Source organism: Megalobrama amblycephala, linkage group LG6 (assembly GCF_018812025.1).
Source record: "Megalobrama amblycephala isolate DHTTF-2021 linkage group LG6, ASM1881202v1, whole genome shotgun sequence".
In the NCBI taxonomy this organism is placed as follows: Eukaryota; Metazoa; Chordata; class Actinopteri; order Cypriniformes; family Xenocyprididae; genus Megalobrama; species Megalobrama amblycephala.
In genome coordinates this window covers 39,886,331-39,912,502 of record NC_063049.1, presented here as the reverse complement: position 1 = coordinate 39,912,502, position 26,172 = coordinate 39,886,331, and the positions used below count along the sequence as shown (strand labels likewise).

At 36.5% G+C, this 26,172-nt stretch overlaps 1 protein-coding gene across 15 annotated transcripts in view; it reads left to right on the top strand.

Annotated features, from left to right (window-relative positions):
• Nucleotides 1-26,172, top strand: part of tns1b (tensin 1b) — a 320,941-nt gene that overhangs the window by 217,351 nt on the left and 77,418 nt on the right. For 14 of the 15 annotated variants that reach the window (XM_048194585.1, XM_048194584.1, XM_048194582.1 and 11 more), the window contains 6 exons: nt 3,612-3,653; nt 19,703-19,752; nt 22,024-22,195; nt 23,602-23,652; nt 23,751-23,873; nt 26,107-26,171. In XM_048194585.1, the coding sequence (XP_048050542.1) occupies nt 3,612-3,653; nt 19,703-19,752; nt 22,024-22,195; nt 23,602-23,652; nt 23,751-23,873; nt 26,107-26,171 (503 nt within the window). Of the gene's footprint in view, nt 1-3,611; nt 3,654-14,771; nt 15,021-19,702; nt 19,753-22,023; nt 22,196-23,601; nt 23,653-23,750; nt 23,874-26,106; nt 26,172 lie in introns of those variants that run through there. The other variant, XM_048194590.1, reaches the window with a different exon arrangement.

Here is a 26,172-nt window from a genome sequence, read left to right as displayed (position 1 = left end):
GCCGTAATGGGTTTGGTGGTGGTCATGCTAGATGGACATAACGAGGCGCTCAAAAGCACATGCCAAGCGTTCTCGCTCAGTGTCAGCGGAGCGGATGCGCTCTAGTTAGCGGTTGAGCCTCAGCTCTGGGAGGCCGTTTTGGGGGCTGCAGTAGTGCAAAATCTACAGCTGGGGTATAATTTCCCTCTATCTTTATTGCTCTTGGAAGACAGACTTCGAGAGTGTTTTTTCTCAGGAATTGAGACAGACGTGTAGGGTCTCTTGCGGAACACAGAGATTTGATGATTCACATTACGTCACTGACCACTCAGACCTCAATAGCCTGAGGTTTCGCCTTTCAGCAGAGGCTGTTTTGAATCTCCTTTAGGTTTTGGATGATTCCTTGGATGCCGTTCACATCTTTTTTTTTTTTTTTTATGCATTATTTAACAAAACTATGGACGCTTGTTTCTGCCACTGATTTAAAAAAAGATATAAAGTCAGAATTGTGAGATATAAAGTCAGAATTGTGAGATATAAAGTCAGAATTGTGTTATAAAGTCAGAATTGTGAGATATAAAGTCAGAATTGTGAGATATAAAGTCAGAATTGTGTGATATAAAGTCAGAATTGTGAGTTATAAAGTCAGAATTGTGAGATATAAAGTCAGAATTGTGAGATATAAAGTCAGAATTGTGTTATAAAGTCAGAATTGTGAGATATAAAGTCAGAATTGTGTGATATAAAGTCAGAATTGTGAGATATAAAGTCAGAATTGTGAGATATAAAGTCAGAATTGTGTTATAAAGTCAGAATTGTGAGATATAAAGTCAGAATTGTGTTATAAAGTCAGAATTGTGAGATATAAAGTCAGAATTGTGAGATATAAAGTCAGAATTGTGATGCAAACTCACAATTGCGAGTTATAAAGTCAGAATTACGATTTATAAAGTCAGAATTGTGAGATATAAAGTCAGAATTGTGTTATAAAGTCAGAATTGTGAGATATAAAGTCAGAATTGTGTTATAAAGTCAGAATTGTGAGATATAAAGTCAGAATTGTTATGCAAACTCACAATTGCGAGTTATAAAGTCAGAATTACGATTTATAAAGTCAGAATTGTGAGATATAAAGTCAGAATTGTGTTATAAAGTCAGAATTGTGAGATATAAAGTCAGAATTGTGTTATAAAGTCAGAATTGTGAGATATAAAGTCAGAATTGTGAGATATAAAGTCAGAATTGTGAGATATAAAGTCAGAATTGTGAGATATAAAGTCAGAATTGTTATGCAAACTCACAATTGCGAGTTATAAAGTCAGAATTACGATTTATAAAGTCAGAATTGTGTTATAAAGTCAGAATTGTGAGATATAAAGTCAGAATTGTGTGATATAAAGTCAGAATTGTGAGTTATAAAGTCAGAATTGTGTGATATAAAGTCAGAATTGTGAGATATAAAGTCAGAATTGTGTTATAAAGTCAGAATTGTGAAATATAAAGTCAGAATTGTGTTATAAAGTCAGAATTGTGAGTTATAAAGTCAGAATTGTGAGATATAAAGTCAGAATTGTGTTATAAAGTCAGAATTGTGTTATAAAGTCAGAATTGTGATGCAAACTCACAATTGCGAGTTATAAAGTCAGAATTACGATTTATAAAGTCAGAATTGTGTTATAAAGTCAGAATTGTGAGTTATAAAGTCAGAATTGTGTGATATAAAGTTACAATTGTGTTATAAATTCAGAGTTTGTGAGATATAAACTCTTTTTCTCAGAATTGTGAGTTTATATCTCGCAATTCTGACTTTATAACACGCAACTGTGAGATATGTATTTTTTCCCCTCAGAATTGGACTTTATAAATCGCTATTGCTTGTTTATATCTTACAATTGTGAGAAAAAAAGTCAGAATTGCGAATTTATATCTTTCAATTGTGAGTTTATAATTGCTCAATTCTGACTTTATTTCTCGCAATTCTGACTTTATAACTTGCTATTCTGACTTTATATCTCACAATTCTGACTTTATATCTCACAATTCTGACTTTATATCTCACAATTCTGAGAAAAGAAGTCAGAATTGTGAGATAAACGTCGCAATTACGACTTTGTACTTCCATACAAAACACATCAACAAACTTTTCCTTTTCAGTCACCTTCTTAAGGTTTTTTTAGGTTATGAATGATTCCCTGGATGCTGGTCACATCTTTTATTCGCATTAAATCTCCTGACTTCTTCAACCGTGCCATCGAGTTCAGCGGTAGTTTAAAGAACCGCAAAGTTTCCCGTTACTGGAAAAGTAAAGCGGCACATAGCGATCTCAGAGCTATCTTGCCCGTGTCTTGCCATCTCTACATTGTGATTTCTTGTGTTCTTGTGCCATCTCAGACTTACATGGGTATTCTGAGGTTAGCCAGACTCAGGCTGGCCCATGACATCATGGATTCCTTGGGGCCAGAGTCCTCATAAATAAATACCTTTCTCTGGCTCGGAGTTGACGGGGGAATAAACTGTGCTGCGGATCCTGCGCTAAACTTCTGTATATGGTCCTTCTCGGCCACTGGGCAGATTCCCCCCTCGTTCACAGTGACACTGGAGCTATGCAGTCTTGTCTTAATATTTACCTCAAGATGTTTAGTGATGCACCTACACACTGAACCCAGCCCTTGTCTTCTCTTTTACTCTTTGGCGCTGTTTAATCTGTGTATGACAGGATTACCTAACCAAATATTGTACACATTGCATTTGCATTTATGCATTTGGCCAAGATGATTGTATCAATGCTTTCATGCTTTCCCTGGGAATTAAACCCATGACCTTGGCATTGGTAGCACCTATGCTCTTATTTTTATTTTTGATTGTTCGCTTATATGTATTGAAATAAAATCATTATACTCTAAAAAAAATTTAAAAAAATGCTGGGTTAAAAACAACCCAAGTTGGGTTGAAAATGGACAAACCCAGTGGTTGGGTTAAATTTGTGCCCAACCTGCTGGATAGTTTTATTTAACTCAACTATTGTTTAATAATTACTGTATTGCTTGCTTAAAATGAATCCAAAATAGGTTGGAAATTGTAATTATGTGTCTGATTTTTAATTTCCAACCTATTTTGGGTTCATTTTAAGCCAGAAATATAATGATTTTGAAACAATAGTTGGGTTAAATTAAACTGCCCAGCACGTTTGGCAAACATTTAACCCAACTGCTGGGTTAAAACAACTCAATTGCTGTGTTTTTCCATCTTCAACCCAAATTGTGTTGTTTTTAATCCAGCATTTTTTTTTTTTGTGTGTGTAGTATTATAATGCACTTTTTTTTTTGTTGCACTTTTTTGGCTCTTAAGATGATTTGAATCATTAGTGAGTGCATTTTCTTGAATTAAACTGTTTCAGTAAAATACATAGGTAACTAGGTAGATAAAAATATTGCTGTTCATTAATATGCATCAGGTGCCTATAGATAAAAAAGAGTCACTCTTTATTCTGAATCTGGAGAACAAACTTTCATGTGTTTTGCAGATATATAATGTGGAGAGATGTCATTGGGAGAGATTTCCTGAAGTCTTTTCACTCATTTATGCTTGTCAGTGTCTTACCTGCTTTCTTTCTTCTGTTTCCTTCACCACAGGCCCCCAGCAATGACCTCCCCCTGAAGCATATAGAGACAACAGTGAGTATTTCAACCTGTGTTTGAATGTTTGCATGTGTATGTATGTTTTCTTAATATCAGTATGGCCAATGGCATATTTTGTAGTTCACACTGGCCCCACAGAACACTGATCTTCCATCAAGCAAGTGTTAATCCACAAACTTTTCCCTTTCACTCACCTTCTTTAAAGTGAACATTGTTGGGTCAGTGTGAACATGACGGTTATGTTTCCAACATTCTGAGTACAACAGCCAAATGTAGAATGTTTGAAGTGTTGCCGTTCGTTGGGTCAGTTTGAACACAGTGTAAAGTCATTACTGACAGCTTCAGAAATAACGGCTTTAAGATATAAATATTTAGGTCTTTAGCTAACACTGTTGCTATGCAGCTTCTGTAGTCTAAACTTCACCAGTGTAAACCTCACGGAGTGCTGAAGCTCAAATTATTGGTTGGATTAGCTAAACACAGCCTCACTGGGGCTATAATGACTGGCCAATGAATATGCTTTAAAGGGACAGTACACTCAAAAACAAAAAAAAATCAGTCATTATTTACTCACACTCATGTCATTCCAAACCTGTATGATGTTATTTATTCCACAGATGACCACATCTGACACTTTTAAGTTATTTCATGTTGTTTTTAACATGTTTGGAATGACATGAGGATGAGTAAACAATGACAGACTTCATTTTTGGGTGACTATACCTTTAACCGATTAGCAGAGGAAGAGATCTTAGTTGCAGCTCAAGCATGTGTGTTCACTTGTGCCGCAGCCCCCCTCTCAGAAGCCCCCTCCGCCACCCCGTTCCTCATCCCCCTCATGTCTGGGTGAAGAACACTCACACCAGACGCAGCTGTGGATGACTAACTGCCTTGATCCAAATAAAATTCAGACTTTCTTTTGGAGCCGTCCATATGAGCATGAGTATGCTGGGAGATTTAGGGACAGAGCAACAGACTCTTATAATCCCCCTGAAACATCATTAGATTGTTTTATTGATACAATATTGAGCTGGAGTGTAGCCAGAGGAAATGGCGTAAAAAGCAAAGCCCTACATGTACTCAGGGGTGTAAGAACAATCTGAAAAGTGGGTGGGGCGTTATAAAACTTACCGTTCACTGAGTAGTCCAACAGTTTGGCAAGTCTGTTACCCAGAGTAGAATAACTGCTTATTGCTTACCATGTTTTCGTCCATTCCACAGCCAGTTGGTAGAGAGGCATCTGACCTTTCTTAAAATCATTATTTTATGTGATTGGCTAAAATATATGACCAAGCAAAGAACAACACTTAATAGTTATCAAATTATTAATGATCAATTAATATGAATTCATTCTTAATATGATGTATAATTAAGAATTATTATGAATATTAAATTATTGAATATATAAAATATTAATATAAAAGCTGTTTGCTGTACCCACATATTAAATATTGATTGATTACAATTTATTAATATTAACTCTTTATAATTAATTATTAAGAATTATTAAAATAATAAATATGTAAAATATAAATATAAAATTAACAAATTTATAATGGTTGCTATTACAGTGGCTGCTCGTGAGTTTTAAAATAGAGACGGCACACTAAATTCTAGTGGTCTGGGGATCCCCTGCTGAATAAGTTGGGCTAACTCAAAAAAAATTGAGGTAATCAGTTACATCAAATTTTTTGAGTTATGATGATTCCAATTTTAAGTAAGCAGAACTATCAAGTTTTGAGTTTGTAGTACTCATGCATGTTAATTGCTCCTAACTTGAAGTACTGCGTTAGCTAACTCAAACATTTTGATTAGGGATGGGCATATCGATATGAAGTATCGATATATCGATACTGACGTTGAGTAAGGAAAGTATCGATACTCAAATAAAAATATCAATACTAAGGTGTGTATTTTTTTTTTTTTTTTTACCAGTGATTTTGTTTAATTAACAATAAATTTAATGCATACAATATGCATTGAATTGGAGAAATAACCTATGTTAGTGAATAATTGTGTATCTGAACACACGCAAATGCTGCAAGTCAGAACCAATCAATCACAGAAAGCGTTCGCTCTCTGCCGACACTACATTCAAACGGCTGCATGCATTTAATATCGTAAGAAACCATTGATGCTTTTGGGAAATGCAGCCCAGAACAATGCTTAACAGCAGACAGAACAACATAATGTTTGAGTTATTTCACAACAAACGAAATGAAATAGTAGCCTACATAGTTTTTGCAATTACTTTTATTTAAATTGAACATTTAAAGTTCGTATTGATGTTCTGTTCTGTAACTACACTGTCAGAATACAAAGTTTGCATTTTATGGGTGCAACAGCCTGTCACAGTCCCTTATGAAACTGAACCATTACTACAGTGACCATAGTTCAGGTAAGCCTATAGTATTTGTAGATTTCCATGGTTACCATTACAAATAAACATTTTAACCATGTGTAAACAAAAATATAATCGAATAAATAGCAATTACGGCATATTGAATGTTGAAATACCTTTCAAATATAATGTTAAGTGGGTACCATTACCCATTTTACTCATAGTAATTCAATAATTTAAGGATTTAAATTATTAATAAATTAATAACTTAAATTCAGATTAGAGGTATCGTATCGGTATCGATATCGACGATTTTGGCCTTGAAAGTATCGGTATCGTATCGAAAACAAAATAAGTGGTATCGCCCATCCCTAATTTTGATAGCAATTAACATAAAATATTTAGTTAATGAACTTTTTTATTGCAAATCAAATGAGTTAGGCCTATTTACTTCACTGTAAACCCTAAGAAAATACAAAAAATGCCAATTTTCTAGCATGTTAACAATAACATGGTATATAACACTTACTGAATAAGTACAGCAACTTAAAACATGTAACTTACCTGCTCTCATACCAAGCTGCATTCGCTACTTGTCACCATGATGGTAACTCTCCCAAAACCCACATTAACAGAAACTCTTCTAAATTAGCATAACAAAACATTAATCACTACAAAATCTCCCTTGCCGTTAATCTTGCACAAAAACATTATATAACACTTAATTTTAGCATTTACTCTCCCTTTTGAGTGTCATGGGCAAAGCATGCTAGGAAATAGAAATCCCAGTCCAGTTTCAGTTAAACTTAAGTTAGTCTAAATTAAAAGAAATGAGTTCATAAAACTCAAAACAATGAAACAGTTCAGTTTACTTGAAATATGTCAGTGCTGTGAACTGAAAAGAAAAAAGAAAGAGCTAAATACTCAGCAGTTAATTTAACTGAACTAATTTGTTCAAATTAAGTTTGTCCTACTCAATCCAATTAAGTATTTTGAGCATAAGGGTTTATAGTGTAGCTTAACTGATTTAAATGGGCTTTTATAGAAAAAGAAAATGACTTATACAGCAAGATAATAAATTATAATTTCACTCACCTGGCCTATCACTTGAAGAAAAACATCCATCCCTCCTTAAATGTCTGTTAAAAGAGCGCGTTGTGCGTTTAGTGATGCTGGCTGCTGCAGCCTATATTTGCAACTTATGTGTGGAGTCATTTGTAATTTGTAGACTGTTTGAATGATAACTTGGTAAATTTGTTGACGATATTCAATACCACTACTCTCCATAAATAAGATACTTGGTACATTATCAGCGCAGCGGTGGTAGTTCAAACAAAAATCACGTTATTCAGGTAATTTATGTCTCTACGATGATTGGTTGATATACCAAGTGAGGCTAGCCTCCCCTGCGTTGTATTTTTTCTCAACTGTCCTAAGCACTGAATGTAAAACACTCGATGGTGATTGGCTAGTTTTTTACCAACTGAGGCAAAAGACAAGATTCTCCCCCTCCCCTTCTCTATCGGCATAGCGGTTGTAATGACATCGGCAGATTCGGCACGTTCGTGAAAGAACAGCCGTGCTTTAGATTTCAGTAACGTTATGGTGTTACAGTGGTAAAATTACAAACTAAAAATACACACTCTGGGACATGAAATGAAACGAATAACTGTGAATTTTATTAAAGGGTTACTTCAGGATTTAGCATTAAGCTTTGTATTAGTAGAATACCACTAGTATTTTCGAATTAGCGTGCTTTCCCCCTTCATATCAGCCCGAGATGAGAGATTTATGCATTTTTATTCTGTAAAAAAGCCTCCGATGACGCAAAAATCGTCATTTTGCGTCATCGGAGGCTTTTTTGGCCAGAGGCTTAAAACTACAGCCAGTAATAGCAGGTAGTTCCACATTTTTTCACCACGCCCATACATATGCGCTTTTGAGGTTACTCATGGACATAGATCAAAGATTTTATCAAAAGTGGGTGTCAATATATTTTTAAGCTTACAGTAATTAACTTTATTTTGTCTGCAGTGGTCAGTGGTTCATCTCGCAAATTTATCGGTCTCTGCAGTCATCTCAACCAATACAGCAACAGGCTTTTGTGGTAACGTTAGCATAAATAGATAAATAAACTCAGTTTTACAGAACAGAGGCTTTACTTTGATAACAGTCAACTTATATGCAACTTATATGTAATTGTCTATCTAACGTTACTTTGCTAAGTTTGCAGTTTTACTGCTACCTACAACACTACATATAGGCTACTGTGTTATCAGTCTAGTATCAGCGAGTCTTACCTCTGGGCGAATACGCTTAGTACCAGATGCCCAGGCTGTTCGTCCTCTGGGAAAGTGAATATAGATGGTATCGCGGTGTCCTTCAGAATGGTTCTCTTCATTGCAAAGATATTTGGTTCGTAGTCCTCGTGCTTGAAATGGAGACTACATATTCTGCGTTTTTTTAGGTTTTCTATAACGGTGTCATCTCCAAACTTCGGGTGTTTGATGGCCCGCAGCCACTGTTTACATCGCTCCAAATCTTTAACTTAATCGGAAAATGATGGAAACTTACTTGTCCTTTCCTGGTTTTGGGTGTACATCCAGGTACAAAGCAATTTAGCACCATTTCGCTGTAAATGTATGAACTAACTCACGATTTATTTGTTTGAATTTTCCTGAATGCCGCCTGTAACCGATAGGCGTGGTTTGGGCGTGGCCTCGCAAGGGTAGCAAAACAAGTGCATTCTGGGAGTTGTTGTCTTTCATCCACATTAGTCAAAAATACATTTTCTGCCTTTTCTCAGTCTAGAAAGCTCCAAATTCAAAAATAATTTCACATTTCTACTACATAAATGACCAATTTTAAATACACATTCATCTTTCCAGGGGTGAAGTACCCCTTTAACATTAAATTATCATTTAGCCGCCACTGGTTGCTAAACCCTTATAGTTGCTGTGGTGTACAGTATTTTGCTTATTGGTAGCTGAATTCATGATCAAAATAGTCGAAATATGAAATAAGTAAAAGATGTAAAGGAGTTTGGGATGTTTTGAACTCTGTGAATGATGGATGGGCATTGGTGGTAGTCGGTGCAGTTTCTACACACACATGTTCATGTTCTTTGTGTTTTTCCACTGTATGTGTTAGTAGGAACTTTGAGTTATATCCTTTTTAAATTTAAAATGCCACGGTTAGAACACATGCAGCTTATATTCAGTGGAATGATTCACTTACAGATCAGCATAAATTATTTTCCAAATACTCCTGGATCTTATTTAGCTTGAGAAAGGAAGTATCGTTTTACAAACTGGATTTTTTTCCCACCCAAAACTGACAGACAGTTATTCTAGGTTTAATTAGATATGCATCAGGACATCTTTGACTATTTTTTTTATTTATTATTATTATTATTATTATTAATGGCATTTGCATAGCATTTTAAGATGACAAGTCAAGTTAAAAAAAAAAAATGTTCTCAGGACTCTGCGTTGAGCCTGTCTTTTAAATGCAAAAAGGTTTCTTGTGTATACGCACCTAATCCTCTCAATACACCGCTCATTTCTGTTGCTGTTTCTGACTCATTTTGTACAAATGTACAAATTAGCATCCTCCTCTAATTAATTGGACAGCAATGTACCACCCAAAATACTACTGCAACAAATCACAAAATTAAAAACGAGTCACAGTTTTAGAAACCTTTTTGTTACTGTTAATATTGCATTCATGATTGATCATTGATCATTTATGAGTATTTGCGTCACTGATTATTTCTGAGGAAAACGAACTGAAATTGCAGCCCTTATTCCCCCTCTTAAAGTAAGAAAGCCTTTGATATAAGTGAGATTTAACCAAGAAACCTTAAACATGGCATGCTGGGTTCTAAGGCACATTTGTAAACTTAATTCAGACTGATTCCTCCAGGCTCCTTCGGCTTTAGTGCCCTGATGCCAAAACACTGGATATTGCTGTGAATGAAAATATGTTGAGCTTCTCATTCATCATGCTGCATTATTCTTGACATTCTGCGTTTCCGTAAATAATCCAGAATATAGCTCTGTAGATGTTCGGAGCAGTGTATGTTTGCGGCTTTGTCAGGCAGTTTACTCATTCTTGAGGCATCATGGGAGACGTGCACCACCCTCACCTCTAGGGTCTCTCATGGTCAGTTAGTTGTGGTTCTGCTGATGTCTTTGATTCACAATAACAAACCCTTTGAATCTCAAAGTCATTTTGTCATATGACTTCCCATGTCATATTTTCTTTTTCTGTCTAGTTCAAGAGCTTATTTTTCAAGGAGAACATGTTTTTCTCTCATTTCTTGAGATATATTTTGAAATTGTCTTTGGTTTGACTATAGTCATTGGACTTTACATATTATTCATTCTGGCTCTGATTTGGATGAGTCGTATTATGAGGAATCACATTTTTCTTCATCTTTTGAGATAAAGGCTTCATTGTACTGTGAAAACTGTAACTTTCAGAACATTTATTCAAGATTAAACCGCAAAAATGGTTTCTGATCTTCTGACGTCAAACAGATGAAGACAGTAGCATACAACCGTCCACATTTACACGTCAACAAAACCTATTTAGCATTCACAAATTTGCCATAAATTTAAAAATGTACATTTTAAATGTGTAAATGTGCATTTTGTCAACTTTTAAGAGTGCACTAGGATAAAAAGGAATTATAAAAATGGGATCTAACAGTGTGAGCTTAACATTTCAGTGCAGATTTGTTTTGTGAATTCATCACAATATGATGCTGTCATTTGCAAAGAGGCTGTTATTGAAAGACAAGGCTGTTAAAAACTGTATTAGACATGACATAAAATGTGCAGCACATATATGAGCACATGCAGCTAATGTTTATACCTCATGGATATAACATAAATATAAACCTTTTCACTTTTTCACTACCCAGCGGTTGGGTTAAATGTTTGCCCATGTAGCAAATGTTTGTTAGTTTTATTTGACTGAACTATTGTTTAATAGTTACTGTATTGCTTGCTTAAAATGAACCCAAAGTAGGTTGGAAATTAACATGTATTAATATGTTTAATAAGTGAAGTTTAATGAATAATAATTAAACAATAACTACACGCAACGCGACACCATGACACAAGGTATCTTTTCCTTGTTAATCTCAGTTTATGTCCTAACCAGCCACGACAGCGACACACGACGATTCTGTTTTAGTTTCTATTTCTCCGCAACATCACGACTGGAACAGCAACACAAAGTATGGTAATGATAATATCAGGTATCAGCTGTTTATGTGCTTTATTTAAAGGTGCCGTAGAACGTCTTTTTAAAAGATGTAGTAGAAGTCTAAGGTGTCCCCTGAATGTGTCTGTGAAGTTTCAGCTCAAAATACCCCATAGATTTTTTTTTAATTAAATTTTTAACTGCCTGTTTTGGGGCATCATTAACCCTCTGGAGTCTGAGGCTGATTTGGGGCCTGGAGAAGTTTTGACATGCCCTGACATTTGTGCTTTTTTCAGTTGTTCATAAACATATAAATGACAAAAGTGTCATTACACTGTATTCAGCACAAACTAGGCTACAATAATATGTGAGGAACATGTATGTACATGTTTGTGTTTTTGAATGAATAATGTTTATGCGTGGTTACTGAAAAAACAAAAAACTTAAGTCATTGAAATAAGGCCAAAAAAAGTATAGTAAATCTGTGTTTACAATACTTTAGGGTATTGGAGGTTGTAAACTAGAGTTTTTGCTTCAAAATTATGTAAAAATTATGCTGCCTACTCCTTCATATAAAACAATATATTGATTTAGTTTTTGTAAGACACTTTTTGCCAAGAAACACAGTATGCGTGGAGGCGTGAATCACCACTGAAAAATGGGCCATTCTCACCTGAGAAGACAAAAGAATTGGATAGTAATGAGCTGAAATGACTTTATTAATGAGGCATTTCAGTCAAGTAGGCTGTGAAAAAAACCTTCTGTGATGTCTCAAGCTCATCATGATATATGAAACATACAGAAAAATATTATTACAATATAAAGTAATGGTTTTATATTATACTTTAAAATATAATGTATTTCTGTGATGCAAAGAGTCTGAATATAGGCTTTTAGTTTAAAAGCATGCACATTTGGAGAAATATTGGATTCTCATATGCTTATGTCAATTTTCTATACAGAGAAGTTATATTTATTTAATATTCATTGTCATTACTATGAGCACTGGTGTTTTCAATTCATCCTTGAAGTCGGAGGGCGCTCTCTGTGCATTTTTAGTCCACAAATTCATCTAAAAGAAGAAGAGGCTATTCCATGAATGGAGTTTCCAATTCATACTGCAGCCGGAGGGCGCTAAAGAAACAAAAACTCATCTAAAATTCATCTATAGAAGAAAAGAAAACAGGAACTAACTGCATGTCTTCTAGAGCTCGCTAACCATGACTTTTACATCCAGATAAACACTTTTCAAGACAATAAATACACGATTGAGACGATGAATGCATGTATTGCCTCTGAATTTGCGTCTGAATAGTGCTGGCTCCGTGGGCGTGGCCGCATTAGCGGATAATGAGCTGAATCACGGACTTCTGACATGGCTCTATTTTCATACAGATTACATAAACACAGAAGGTTTGTTTTCGATTTGACTTACATGATTTAAAACCTGACATCTTAACGTTTTTTTAGACATAAGTTTAATTTTTCTGTGATTAGTATTCACTAAGTTACAGTTCATTTTCTGAGAACTATCAGATTGGACTTCGTTCAGAGGGAGACGAGAAATCACGCATCATGTTCGTTTTCTTTATTTTACAAAAAGCACAACATTGTGTTTTTACTCTGAGTGTATACAAATAAAAGAAGATATTCTATAGTTTCAATTGATATATTACTTATGTCTCTATGACAAAAAATGACAGAGTATTTTAAGTCTGTTTTGCTGCAATGTGAAAAAAACCCTGCAAAACGCGCCGGCGCGTTTTCAGACCTCAGAGTGTTAAATATGAGCCAATTTAGGCTGCGGCCCCTTTAAATGCTCACGCTCCCCGCCCACGGAGCTCGCACTTGCCTTTAACAGCATAAACAAAGTTCACACAGCTAATATAACCCTCAAAATGAATCTTTACAAAGTGTTTGTCATGCAGCATGTCTAATCGCATAAGTATGGTATTTATTTGGATGTTTACATTTGATTCTGAATGAGTTTGATGGTGCTCCGTGGCTAAAGCTAACATTACACACTGTTGGAGAGATTTATAAAGAATGAAGTTGTGTTTATGAATTATACAGACTGCAAATGTTTAAAAAATGAAAATAACGACAGTCTTGTCTCCGTGAATACAGTAAGAAACGATGGTAACTTTAGCCACATTTAACGGTACATTAGCAACATGCTAACAAAACGTTTAGAAAGACAATTTACAAATAGCACTAAAAATATCATGATATCATGGATCATGTCAGTTATTATTGCTCCATCTGCCATTTATCGCTGTTGTCCTTGCTTGCTTACCTAGTCTGATGATTCAGCTGTGCACATCCAGACGTTCTGCCCTTGTCTAATGCCTTGAACATGAGCTGGCATATGCAAATATTGGGGGTGTACATATTAATGTTCCCGACTGTTACGTAACAGTCGGTGTTATGTTGAGATTCGCCTGTTCTTCAGAGGTCTTTTAAACAAATGAGATTTATATAAGAAGGAGGAAGCAATGGTGTTTGATACTCACTGTATGTCATTTCCAGGTACTGAACTCTTGTTATTCAACTATGCTGAGATAAATTAAATTTTTAATTCTAGGGCACCTTTAATGTTAAAAGCATCTAATGTGAGTCTGAATATCATTCTGTCTTCCTAGCTTTTTAGCTGTAATGAAAACAACACTGGCTAATTCACCTCAGATCTTGAAATTAAATAAATGGGCACAAGAACGTCAACTGAATGCGCACAAACAAGCATATTCTATGATAAAGATTGTTTCAGTCACACCGTATGTACTTTTAAATAATGTTTAAATGGTGTAATATTTATGAATTTTACTATATACTTGCCCATTTATTTGTGTCTGCTGTGCTCTTGCCGAGAGAGGCCGCCCACACTCTCTTCTGATTGGCTGTGGTTTTTGATTGGTTTTATTGCTTCTCATTTTCACATAGTATCTAGTGTGGACAGTCAAATAGTTTTAAGTCAGCCATATAGTGATGTATAAACAATAGTTGGGTTAAATAAAACTGCCCAGCACGATGGGCAAACATTTAACCCAACCGCATTTAGCGTGTAGATTTGCAATGTTAATAACTGTGGAAAGGCATCATCACACCTTGTGAAAAGGGTCCATTTCGCATGCAAAGTGAACGTTTACATAGAAGTCTTAAAGATATGGCAGCAAAAAGAACACAGCCTGCTTCAGGGTCAGCTAGAGGATAGAAAATGCTCATGAAAAACTATTACAGCTATTTTTAGCATCCTAAGTGGACCTCAGGGATAAAAACTATGTATACACAAAAAAAATTGCGATTTGACAACTTTATATTCTTTATATACTACATATATATTCTAGAGAAAGCGAGGTGATGGGCCGTGGTTTACTGGAGGTGACACAACTGTGAATAGTTGAAGCTGTGAGGTCAGAATGATCATCTCCTCCAGTCAGCTGCTGAGTGTGTGACCCAGAGAGGGAGCAAAGGCTAGACCGAAGATCCAAACAAACGCGGGTGGCAGCAGCGCACACACGCACGGCATGGGAAAGAGGGAGGGGAGAGGTGCCGAGGAAAAAGGAGGGGCCGGAGAGGGAGGCGGGAGGGAACAAAACAAGGGAAAGAGTAACTCTGCAAGTGGGAGAAGGAAGAACGCTGCGGTCCGCTTAAGTTTGACGCCAGGCATGTGGCATCCTCGGCACAGCGCAGAACCAAAATAGAGCCAGGAACGTGGGGCACGCTTTGGGAAAAGGGGAATGCAAGGAGAAGGGAAGCGTTACTTCCCGACCATGAATCCCAGCGGCTCCCTACGGAGGCGCTTGTCCTCCTTGCGTGATGCGTGGAGGTGGAGTACGGGTTACCTGTTTAAGGTAGGCCTTCAGGTTACGCCTGACTTTGATTGTACGTTTTTAAAAATAAAGGTTCCAAAATGAGGCTTCCGCAGCGATGCAGTAGAAGAACCATTTTGGGTTTTCAGTGAACAGAACTTTTTTGCAATGGAAAGGTTCCATGGAATCACAAATTCCAATCAAGAGCCTTTATTTTTAAGAGTGTAGGTCTTTGTGCAGTGGCAACTTTTTCCTCAAAGCTATCCCTCGCTTTCTTCCCTGCGCTCTCTGATTGTTCATTTGCCGGGCCCGCTCGAAAGCAGCATTTCCAGCTGGTTTTGATCAAGCCTGGCTGAGACCCCCTCCAACCCCCCACCCACCCTTTCTTGGCCGTCCTTCTGGGGGTCGCAATTATCGGCTGATTAAGGGAATGTTTTTGGAACCGGGCACGGTGTGGCGAGAGATGGAAGGTGGACCCTGTGGATTGAGTTTGCAATGCCAAGGGTGTTTTACTCAAGCATGTCGCAATGTAGTTCTCGGGCTAAAAGTAAGCAGTTTAGTTTGGCTTATTTGTGCTTTATGAGTGTTCATAATGGCCTGGCCCAGTAATCTATACACACAAAAGTGTGTTAAACTACAAAATGTGTTAATGGACTTTTACAGTCGGATCATTTATAGCTTGATTGGTCTCTAAATACTATATGTGCAAACAATATTGTAGTAGATTTTGTTAGGTTCTTGGAAAAGAGGATTATTTAGGAAACTAATGCTGTGTGAGAACATTTTACTTAACAAATTCTCCTAGACAGAAAGAAAAATGGTGTAGGATTTACTTTGAAACAATTGTCTCTCAGAAATTGCTAGTAAATTTCTCAAAGAATTACAAAGCATTGAATTAAGTAATTACACATTGAATTAAATGTGACATTTTGAAGTAGAAAGACTACCAAAAATTATTTTGAAAAAAAAAAAAAAAAAATACAGCATAAAATAAGCACTTATTCACCCAAAAATAAAAAGTCTGTCATTGTTTACCTACCATCATATCATTCCTAACCAGTATGACTTTCTTACTTCTGTGGAAAGAAGATATTTTGAAGAATGTTTCAACCATTTTTGTACAATGAAAGTCCATGAGACGTCACTGCAATTTTGGACCCCATTGACTTTCATTGTATGGACAAAAACATTGGCACTTTCTTAAAAATTATCTTCTTTTGTGTCCCACAGAAGAAAGAAAAAAGTCCTATAGGTTTTAAAGGCATGAGGGCGAGTAAATAATGACAGAATTTTCGTTTGACAGTTCCTTTAAGTCTTTAATAGAATTCATTAAGTAAAATGTCCAGGGACCATTTCTAGACCTGAAAATGTCATGGGAATTAGCGGATGTTTGTACATTTTTTGATGTTTTGATGCATTTCATTGCTTTTTTTGGGGTGTGTGTTAGGGCTGGGCGATATATCGCATGCAATTGTCACGCGCATTTCGCAGATGAATCGCCTTCGATAATGAACGTGATATTGCGTGGCTTGTCAGTGATCTACGGCTCTGTCTATTAAATGCCGCTCCATTTGAAAGCAGGTGATGGCGATTTAGCGGTAATCAGGGAACCGACTTTACTGATGAAATGCGCGTGACAATTGCATGCGATATATCGCCCAGCCCTAGTGTGTGTGTGGGGGGTGTCTTGACAAAGCGACATAGACTTAATTGCAATTGCATGAGTTTGGGGCGGCACTATATGTGTGCTGGTCAGTGGCAAATAGGTTCAGGAAAACTTTTTGATTTTGCAGTGCCATTCCATTCCTTTTTTTGTTGTTGTTGTTGTTGTTTTTTTTTTGTTTTTGTTTTTTATTTATTTTTGGAATTTTTGTCTTTTTATTATGATAGGACAGTATGTAGACAGGAGGCGAGGGATCGGGAAAGGTCCGCGAGCCGGGATTCGATCTCAAACGGTGCTATATGTAGGTGCGCTGCCCACGAGGCTTTTGGCACAGACACCGTTTTTTAACCAAATGGAATACCAAATGGGTTTGTTAGATAACATAATCTTGGCAATTTCTTTAGTAAATGTTATAGAAATTATAAAAATATTATAATTTTATAATATTGTTATAAAATATTTTTTTAAGGCATCGCTCATTAAGCAATTACCCAGTTGAACCGGATTCAAACCTCAGTATGTTGTTATCTTTTTGGAGACATTTGAACTTGAAATTTTCCCATCATTTCATTTCCTCAAGTTGTTCTATACTATTCTAAGACTGCTACATATGGGAAACCACATGCAAAGTCTATACAGTTTCCAGAAAAGGCCCCAGCACTCTGTATAATTATACGTTGGATTCTGGGTTTTCTTAGTAAGCATTGTTCCTTTTTAGTCGTGTCAGTTATGCACTAGTATGTCATTTAGACGGTGAGCATAGGCCACGCATCTTTCGAGGCTTCTCCTACTTTTGTGAGACTCAGGGTGAGACCATTAACACTTTTCTTAGTCTCTAGATGTGATATTAAAGGTGAAGCATGTATTTTTGTCCCACTACCAGCACCAAACCCAACTACAAAAAATAGTGCAGAAATTACACACTTCACCTTTCAATGTCTCCTGTGTGAAATCCATATAATTTCGTTCCCTCACTTCACCTCACCTCACAGGCTGTCATTGCCTTTACAGTATATAGAGCTGAACTGACATGTTCAGTGATAGATACAGACCAGCACACTCACATCAGCTCTCTTCAACTTGTATTAACACAGTTTTACATATGGAGAAACACAAAACAAAAATGAACCGCCCAAACAAATGGCCTTTTCATTGGTGTAATCAGCAGAACAGCCTGAGCTCTGGAGATGAAGAGTAAACCTCCGCAGTGGATAACTGGTTTACGGTCATTTTTAAACAGGAAATGGGCTAAAAGCATCTGGAAACTGTCGTATTTGTGAGATTATTATTAGTCCGCTGTATTAGCCAGGCTGAATAATTGGGCTTTATTTGGTCATTTTGAGATTATCTGCATAAGCTGAACAGAGTGTTCGCTGTCTGTTGGGTTGATTCCAAACTCCGCCAAAAGCTTTGTTGTATTTTTTACTAGATTTTTGAGCAAATATTGCACAAAATTAAGTTTGTATGTCTTTACGGTCATTAAATGGTTTTGTCAATATATTGGCATTAAATCAGCCATCTTAAAGGATTAGTTCACTTTCAAATGAAAATTAGCCCAAGCTTTACTCACCCTCAAGCCATCCAAGGTGTACATGACTTTCTTCTTTCTGATGAACACAATCTGAGAAATATTAATAAATATCCTTCCGTATTCAACGTACAAAGAAAGTGTAAAACTTTCAGTTCTTGCAGTTCACAAAGCTTACACTACGTCCTATGCCTTCCCTATTGAACTTATGGGAAAAGTGTAACTGATGTGATGCCAGTTTACACTTTCTTCGTAACTTAAATATGGAAGACGGTCTGGCAGAAGCTAGATATTTTACTTCATAAGTTGTTTAAATATGCATTTTTTTTTTTTTTACACAAACACATCACTTCACTTCAGAAGGCCTTCATTAACCCCCCGGAGCCGTGTGGAGTACGTTTGTGATTGATGGAAGCATTTTCTTCAGCTTCATAGTCATCGTCCACTGTCATTATAAAGCTTGGATGCGTCAGGATATTTATTAATATTTCTCCGATTATGTTCATCAGAAAGAAGAAAGTCATATACACCTAGGATGGCTTGAGGGTGAGTAGCTTGAATTTAACTCTACACCATTGCCTCATTTAGTATACGTGGATCTATGAATATGATAATTAGCCCCGCCTCCACTCACTTACACCAGCTCAGAGATCCACTCGGTCAACTTACTAAGGTAAACGCCGCACAATGCTTTTTACTACCTCGGACACATAACGGTTATTAATATGATTAGCCTTTTGCTTGACTACATTATCAAACAGCTAATAATGCGTTGCTAATGTTACATGTCAGAGTCAGACAGCTGTTTTCTAACAATCATATCCTTAGAAATGCTTTGAACAACTCAGAACGTCAGTGGAGAAAGACATATAGTTCATCATAGCATCATAATATGCATCATACACCCACTATATTGCTAAATCTACATGATTTTTCATATCAACAGAAAAATATACCAGGATAACCTGGATTCTCTCGAGACTCCCCTGCTAGTTCACTGTTAATGATATGCTAAAGCCTGCCAGCACGTTGACGTGATTGGTTACAAGGTAGTTTATGACGTCACAGACACCAGCGATTTCAAACCGTCTTTAGATCACTGCAGTTTTAAAAAGAAAATACTCAGCAATAGTGTTGACTTACGAATTTGCACATGGTTTGTCTTAAAGCATATTAAAAACACCATATAGACATATAAACAACATTAAAAACTTGATTTTCACCACAGGGGGACTTTAAAAATGTTTGGATTTGTAAACTCGATACTTTTTTCAGTATTAATCAAAACTGACTGCAAATATTTACATGCATGGTCTCGTCTTGCATCTATTTATGCATATGTGCATTTGCGCTGCATAAACATTGTGTGTGTTGTGTTGAGTGCTGATTCTCATACATATCAACAGCAAATCAGTTCTTTACCTCTATTTTTTCTGACTGATGTTTCCTACAGGAATCCTGAATCTAATTCATGCACTGGATTTCCTCAACTAGATTTTTATAATTCTAACTCAGAACTTTCTTTTCTTTTAGGGCTCAACCAAATCCTCCAAGAGCATGGAGTCTCGACGCAGACCGTCCAGGTAAGAGATGTCATCGTCTTCATCAGAAATCAGTTTAGTCAATATCTCATGTGTTGCTATGTGCTGCTTTAGTGAAATCTCAAGGGATCTTCATAGCATTCCTAAATCCAGCCCTGTTTGACATCTGACTCTGCTTGGATCAGTCTCACATTCTTAATCGCAGTTTATGAGTGCAAAGAATAAACACGTTTTAAAGCATCTACACAATCTCCAGGCATAAGTTATGTTGTCCTAATAGGGCTTCTCTCCCACATATATTAGATAAATAATGATACCTTTATCTTGAGTGATCGTTTGCTACAGATACTGGCAGCGAAAGAGACACTGCCCACCCGTGAGCATTTCTGTCAGAAAAAAATTGTATATATCGCATAAAGACCTCTAGCATGCAAACCAAAAGATAAGATTATTCAAAACAAACGAAAGATTGGTCTCAGGTTATATAACATTTGAGTTGATCTCGGATCCATTCCGATGGTCTTATGTCTCTCAGCTGTTGGGTGTGTTCATGCCAGGCTGTGAGAAGATGCTTTGTGAAATGCATCACTACAAATAGCTCCCATTTCAGCTACCAGGGGGGATTTTAACTTTTTATTTACATGGGCAGCTATTTTATTTGTCTCTTGTTTTGGGAAACTGTCCATTTGGACACAACCTTAAAATGAGACCCTTTGAGACCCCTTTGTTTTTCTGCCAAAAAGAGTATTACTGCTTTTTATGGCAAGGAATTTTTCAGTAGTACATGTGTTTGTGGAGTACTGTGGTTTAACTGATTTTGGAGAATGAATGTCACCCGCTGATAGCACTATTTTATTTGCATGTGCTAATCTGTGTTATTTTAGCTTCCATTTAACTCAGGAATTATGCAAAACAGTTAACAGTGCAAACATACCCACATAATATATGAAAAGCAAAAGCTTTTAATTCACCTATGCCTTTTCCATGACTTGATGAACTTATTCCATTCTCAATTTAAAATGTACTTTTGTTTTCAGTTCCACGAAACAAATAGTGCCGTAACAGTGACGTTACTTAAATAAAGCACAGTTTCAGTGCACTTATGATGGATTATGTTTATTGATCAAGGGTAGCAAATATGTTTGTTTCAGTGTGAATGAATGCACAAACCTTACGGGCTTTCAAAACGATTGTGGGAACAGAGGGAAATCCGATTGTTCAGACATTGTTACGCCTTGTATTTTCTCATGAGAGCTGTGCAATGTTGAATCTGTTTTCCCAGACACTGTGATGCAAGAACAATGTTTATATGTCATGTACCATTCACAATCATGGTTTATTTACATTTATTTCTCTGAAATGCACTGAATGTAAATCGCTTTTCGATTAAAATCAGCCGTAGAGAGATTTACATGATTTACTGTGACTGCAATGCCCAGAAGACATGACGAAATCCAGAGTTTCCTATACATGGCTTCATTAATTGCTCAACAAGGGCAAAAATGGACCTCTCCGACAGGTATCTTTCCAAAAGCTACACCGCCTGAGTTCAAACACTGACCGTAATTTGCTAAAGGTTTGCATGCTCTGCTCCAAAACATAGTGAGCTGCATTACTGTGAGCTTCCTGCATTACTAAAGCAAACAGGAAACAAACTCATGATTGATTTCAATAGAGCTATGTTGGCATGATGTAAAATTAACAATATTAATTTTTTCTAAGCTAGTCACAATGCATTGTAGGATTCTCCAAAAGGAGAATTCAGCCTACCTATTTGAACAGTTTTCGTTTTGGGAGCACGCTAAAATGCTGCCTACTTAGGAAGCTTACTAGGTTTTGGAACGGAGCCCTGGATTTAAAGATGGCCGTCTTCTTGCTGTAGTACTTCTCTCTGATTGCCTTGAAATCAGACCTGAGGAGAGAGTGAGGTCAGAGATGGGGGGCCTGATTGTGGTTTCATCCTTGGCAGACCTACGCCTCACCAGTGACCAAATTGTTTTCTTTGGTCTGCACTGCTGCACACAAGGAATGCAGGATATTTTCATATCTCTTTTGTTTATCTCTGCGATCAATCTTTCCCCACTATTTTTTATTCAAGCCATACTGAACATCAGATATGCGTTTAATAGACTGTTCAGCGCTGACATGTTTGAGGTGAGGCGTTCTTCTGAAAAAACTTGGTGATTTTGTGATGTCATTTACTATGAGACACAAGACTATTGTGAATATTGTGAATCGCCTTCATTGCACACCGAAAAAAGCGAGTGATTTTCTGTAGACTGATGTTGTCTAATCGTTTTCTGATTTTTGCAGGAGTTTGAGTTTGATCCAGGCCATGGAGGAAAACTATGAGGTGGACCTGGTCTACATCACAGAACGCATCATTTCTGTGACCTTCCCCAGTAATGTAGAAGAACCGAGCTACAGCGCTAACATAAAGGAGGTGGCCACCATGCTACGCTCTAAACATGGTGACAACTACTTGGTGAGACCTCAAAACTTACACTTTATTTTGATAGTCTACTTTAGACGTTTTACTAACTAAGTAACTTTGAAACATTAGGGTATTAGTAGACTGTAAGGTTAGGCTAGTTTTCAAGTTAGTAGAAAAAGTTTGCAAATGGGAAAATGTAGTTGCAAAGTTACTTATAGTAAGTAGAATGTCTGTTGGATAGCATCAAAATAAAGTTTAAGTAGATATTAAGCAGATAGTCTACTAATACTTAAATGACTGCTAGTTGACATGTAGTTGCAAAGTCAAAATGCTGGGTTAAAAGCAACCCAAGTTGGGTTAAAAATGGACAAACTCCGCTATTAGGTTGTTTTAATCCAGCGGTTGGGTTTAATCTTTGCCCAATCTGCTGGGTAGTTTTATTTAACTCAACCATCCTTTAAAAATGACTGTATTTCTTACTTAAAATGATCCCAAAATATGTTGGAAATTAACATTTATTAATATGTTTAATTAGACTGGGTAAACCCAGCCTGATCTGCCAGCGATTTGATTTCGCCCGGCAACTCAGTCTGGAAACCCGTACATTCATTTCTACTGCTTCTGTTACACTTTTGCGGGAACCAATCACAGACTGGCTTATCCACCTTGCTCGCTATTGGGTACAGAGCTCTTTCCATGGCTCTGGGCGGGTATAACACGATGACGTCTCTCGCACGACCGTCAGTCAAATTCCTTTTAACCTCTCATTGATGCTAAATGACTTCTTTAGTTCAGCAAACAAATCGCTCGACTGGGTGTAAATATCACTCACTTTCATGTTTTTTTTGCACAACCTGCAAAAATCGCTCGATGCCATTGCTGCTTCTGTAAACCGCTGATCAATGCTACAAACCAATACAAACTAAACCTGTCTGGAGTTTTCGCATCGCTCTGCAAAGTTACGTCACCCGGATCGTTGATCTGATTGGTTGAAGGACTATCCAATTGCGTGAATAATGCTCGTTGATCACGCCTCTTGTGCAGTAGAAAATACATAACAAACTCCCCAGACCAATGTTCAATTTTAAATTGAGCTTGGTCTGGTGATAGCCAGACAAATATTTAATAAGTTTAATGAATAATAATTAAATAATCAATTTATTAAATGATTATTATTAATAAATGTTCGCCTTTTGATTATTATTGTTGCCTCTAGTAATTATGTGTCTGATTTTTAATTTCCAGCCTATTTTGAGTTCATTGTAAGCCAGCCATATAGTAATTTTTAAACAATAATTGGGATAAATAAAACTGCCCAGCATGTTGGACAAACATTTAAACCAACCGCTGGGTCAAAACAACCCAATTGCTGGGTTTGTCCATTTTTAACCCAACTTGGGTTGTTTTTACCCTCTGTTTTAAGTAGTAATATGAGTTTTTATATGACATTTTTACAGCTCTTCAACCTCAGTGAAAAGCGATATGACATCTCCAAGCTGAATCCCAAAGTAAGTAGAGTTTACTTTTTGACTTTTTTCTGATATCTAATGTAGAGATGTTTGTTCCCTTGGTCTTACTCGTGTTCTGGTGTGTTTGTTTACGTGAGGTGCTGGATTTTGGCTGGCCGGACCATCATGCTCCAGCCCTGGATAAGATCTGCAGCATCTGCAAAGCCATGGACACTTGGATGAACGCTGACAGTCACAATGTGGTTGTCTTACACAATAAGGTACTGTTTTAGTTGTGCTTGTTCTGCTTTGGGTATTTGAGTCATGCTTTTTTGTTAACACCAGCAACAGAATGTCTCTAAGCATGTAAAAAAAAAAAACAATTTGAAGGCATTATAAATGCACTGCTGATCCGAAGGTTCTTCCAAAGATGTATGCAACAGGCATCCCATAATGCCCTGCGACAAATCAATCCAAGGTGGTTAGCAAAATGTGTGTATTTATATAAATATTACAAAACATATTTAATATTGATGCACATTATAGTTACTGTAAATTGTACCCATAGTGCTTTGTCAGTAGATGGCGTTCTCAGGCTTCTCCTAATAAACCCGGGGTGGTGTGTGCCCAAAGGTCATGGTGGTCTGAACAGTGAGATTTACGATGCAATCGCAGGGTCTTTACGTAAGAAAACATGACTGATTTTACTTGTAAAGTTAGTACTTCCCCATTGTTTTGAAACCCTTTTCCTGACCCAGTCTTGAGGTTCAAGCAAATCTGTTTTCTTAAACAATTCATTTGAATCTACTCTTTCATCACCCTCTGATCTGGTTAAGTCACATTTCTGCTTACCACTTATAAACATTAGAATGATGATAATGCTTTTTGAAGTTAGATTGTAAAATGTGCCTTGTTGTTTTTGAGGTATTGTTAAGTACCTCACTAATGAAAGGGATTTTGTCCGTGAGAATAAACGTCAGAAAACAGCCTCTTGTGGAGTTTGTGGGTAATCTTCTAAACCACTGGTTCTCAGTGATTCACAGGTCAATCCTTATATGGTCTAGCGCTTTCAGAAATCCATTTCGCTGTATTTCCACTTGATTTCAAACAGACCTGACTCTCACCACACCCTCAAAATGCATCTTACACATTGCTATCCGTAAAGCGCTTCACGAGAGCTTTCTCAGTGGCCTAAGAAGTGTAGCGCTGCCAAGAGAGGTTGTGATCTGGATTTATAAAGGGCCAGAAATGTCATAAACATAAATATGCTGAATTTTTAACAGGAAACCATAAACATTGTTATGGCAACCCGTGTTGTTCTTTGTAACAGTGGAAACACGAGGCAATGGCTTGATGGTGGAAATGTTCACTCATTCAGAAAGAGCACAACTGTGTGTTCAAAATGATCCAAACCATAGATTAAATACTTTGTTTGAAGTTCTTTGCTGCCTTGACGTATCATCAGGTTTGGGTCATTCCTGCTGCTCTAATGTACCTTTTGTCTGTTATTTTAGTCATGATCATTAACTATCATTATATTGTATTTAATTAAAACTTTTTTCCTGAGAAACAAGTTTCCTCCATGAAATAAAAAAATATAAAAGGTAATTGTGACTTTTTATCTCACAATTCTGACTTATTTTCTTGCAATTGCAAGTTTATATCTCAGAGTTCTGACTTTATAACTCGCATTTGTGAGTTTATATCTCGCAATTCTGAGGAAAAAAGTCAGAACTGTGAGATATAAAGCCAGGATTGCATGATAAAAACTCACAATTGCGAGAAAAAAGTCAGAATTGCGACTATATCTTGCAATTCTGACATTATATCCCCCAATTCTGACTTAATAACTCGCAATATTGAGTTTAAATCTCGCAATTGTGAAGAAAAAGTCAGAATTATGACGTTTATTACATATGCATATATTACTTTTTTATTTTTTATTTAGTGGCGAAAACAAGCTTCTATAGAATCCTTTTGATTATAGAAATAATAAAAAAAACAAAAAAACAAACACTTGGAATGTTAATAAATTGCCAGTTTTTGCATGATAAAATCTCACAGTTGCGAGAAAAAAGTCAGAATTGCGACTATATCTTGCAATTCTGACATTATATCCCCCAATTCTGACTTTATAACTCGCAATATTGAGTTTAAATCTCGCAATTGTGAAGAAAAAGTCAGAATTATGACGTTTATTACATATGCATACATTATTTTTTATTTTTTTATTTAGTGGCGAAAACAAGCTTCTATAGAATCCTTTTGATTATAGAAATAAATAAAAAAAACACTTGGAATGTTAATAAATTGCCAGTTTTTCATGTTAGAATTGCATTTAATTTAAAATTTTGACATATGTAATCATGTTAGTTTGTTCTTAAATATAAACAAACATGACTTCCATCTGAAAAAAACATGCGTTATTTATTCTATATATTTAGACATACATGATAAAGACATGAAATAATGTACTGCATTATTTGATAATCCCGTCTGCTTCTCTTCCTGCAGGGAAACCGAGGTCGAACTGGGGTAGTTGTGGCTGCGTACATGCATTACAGCAACATATCAGCGAGG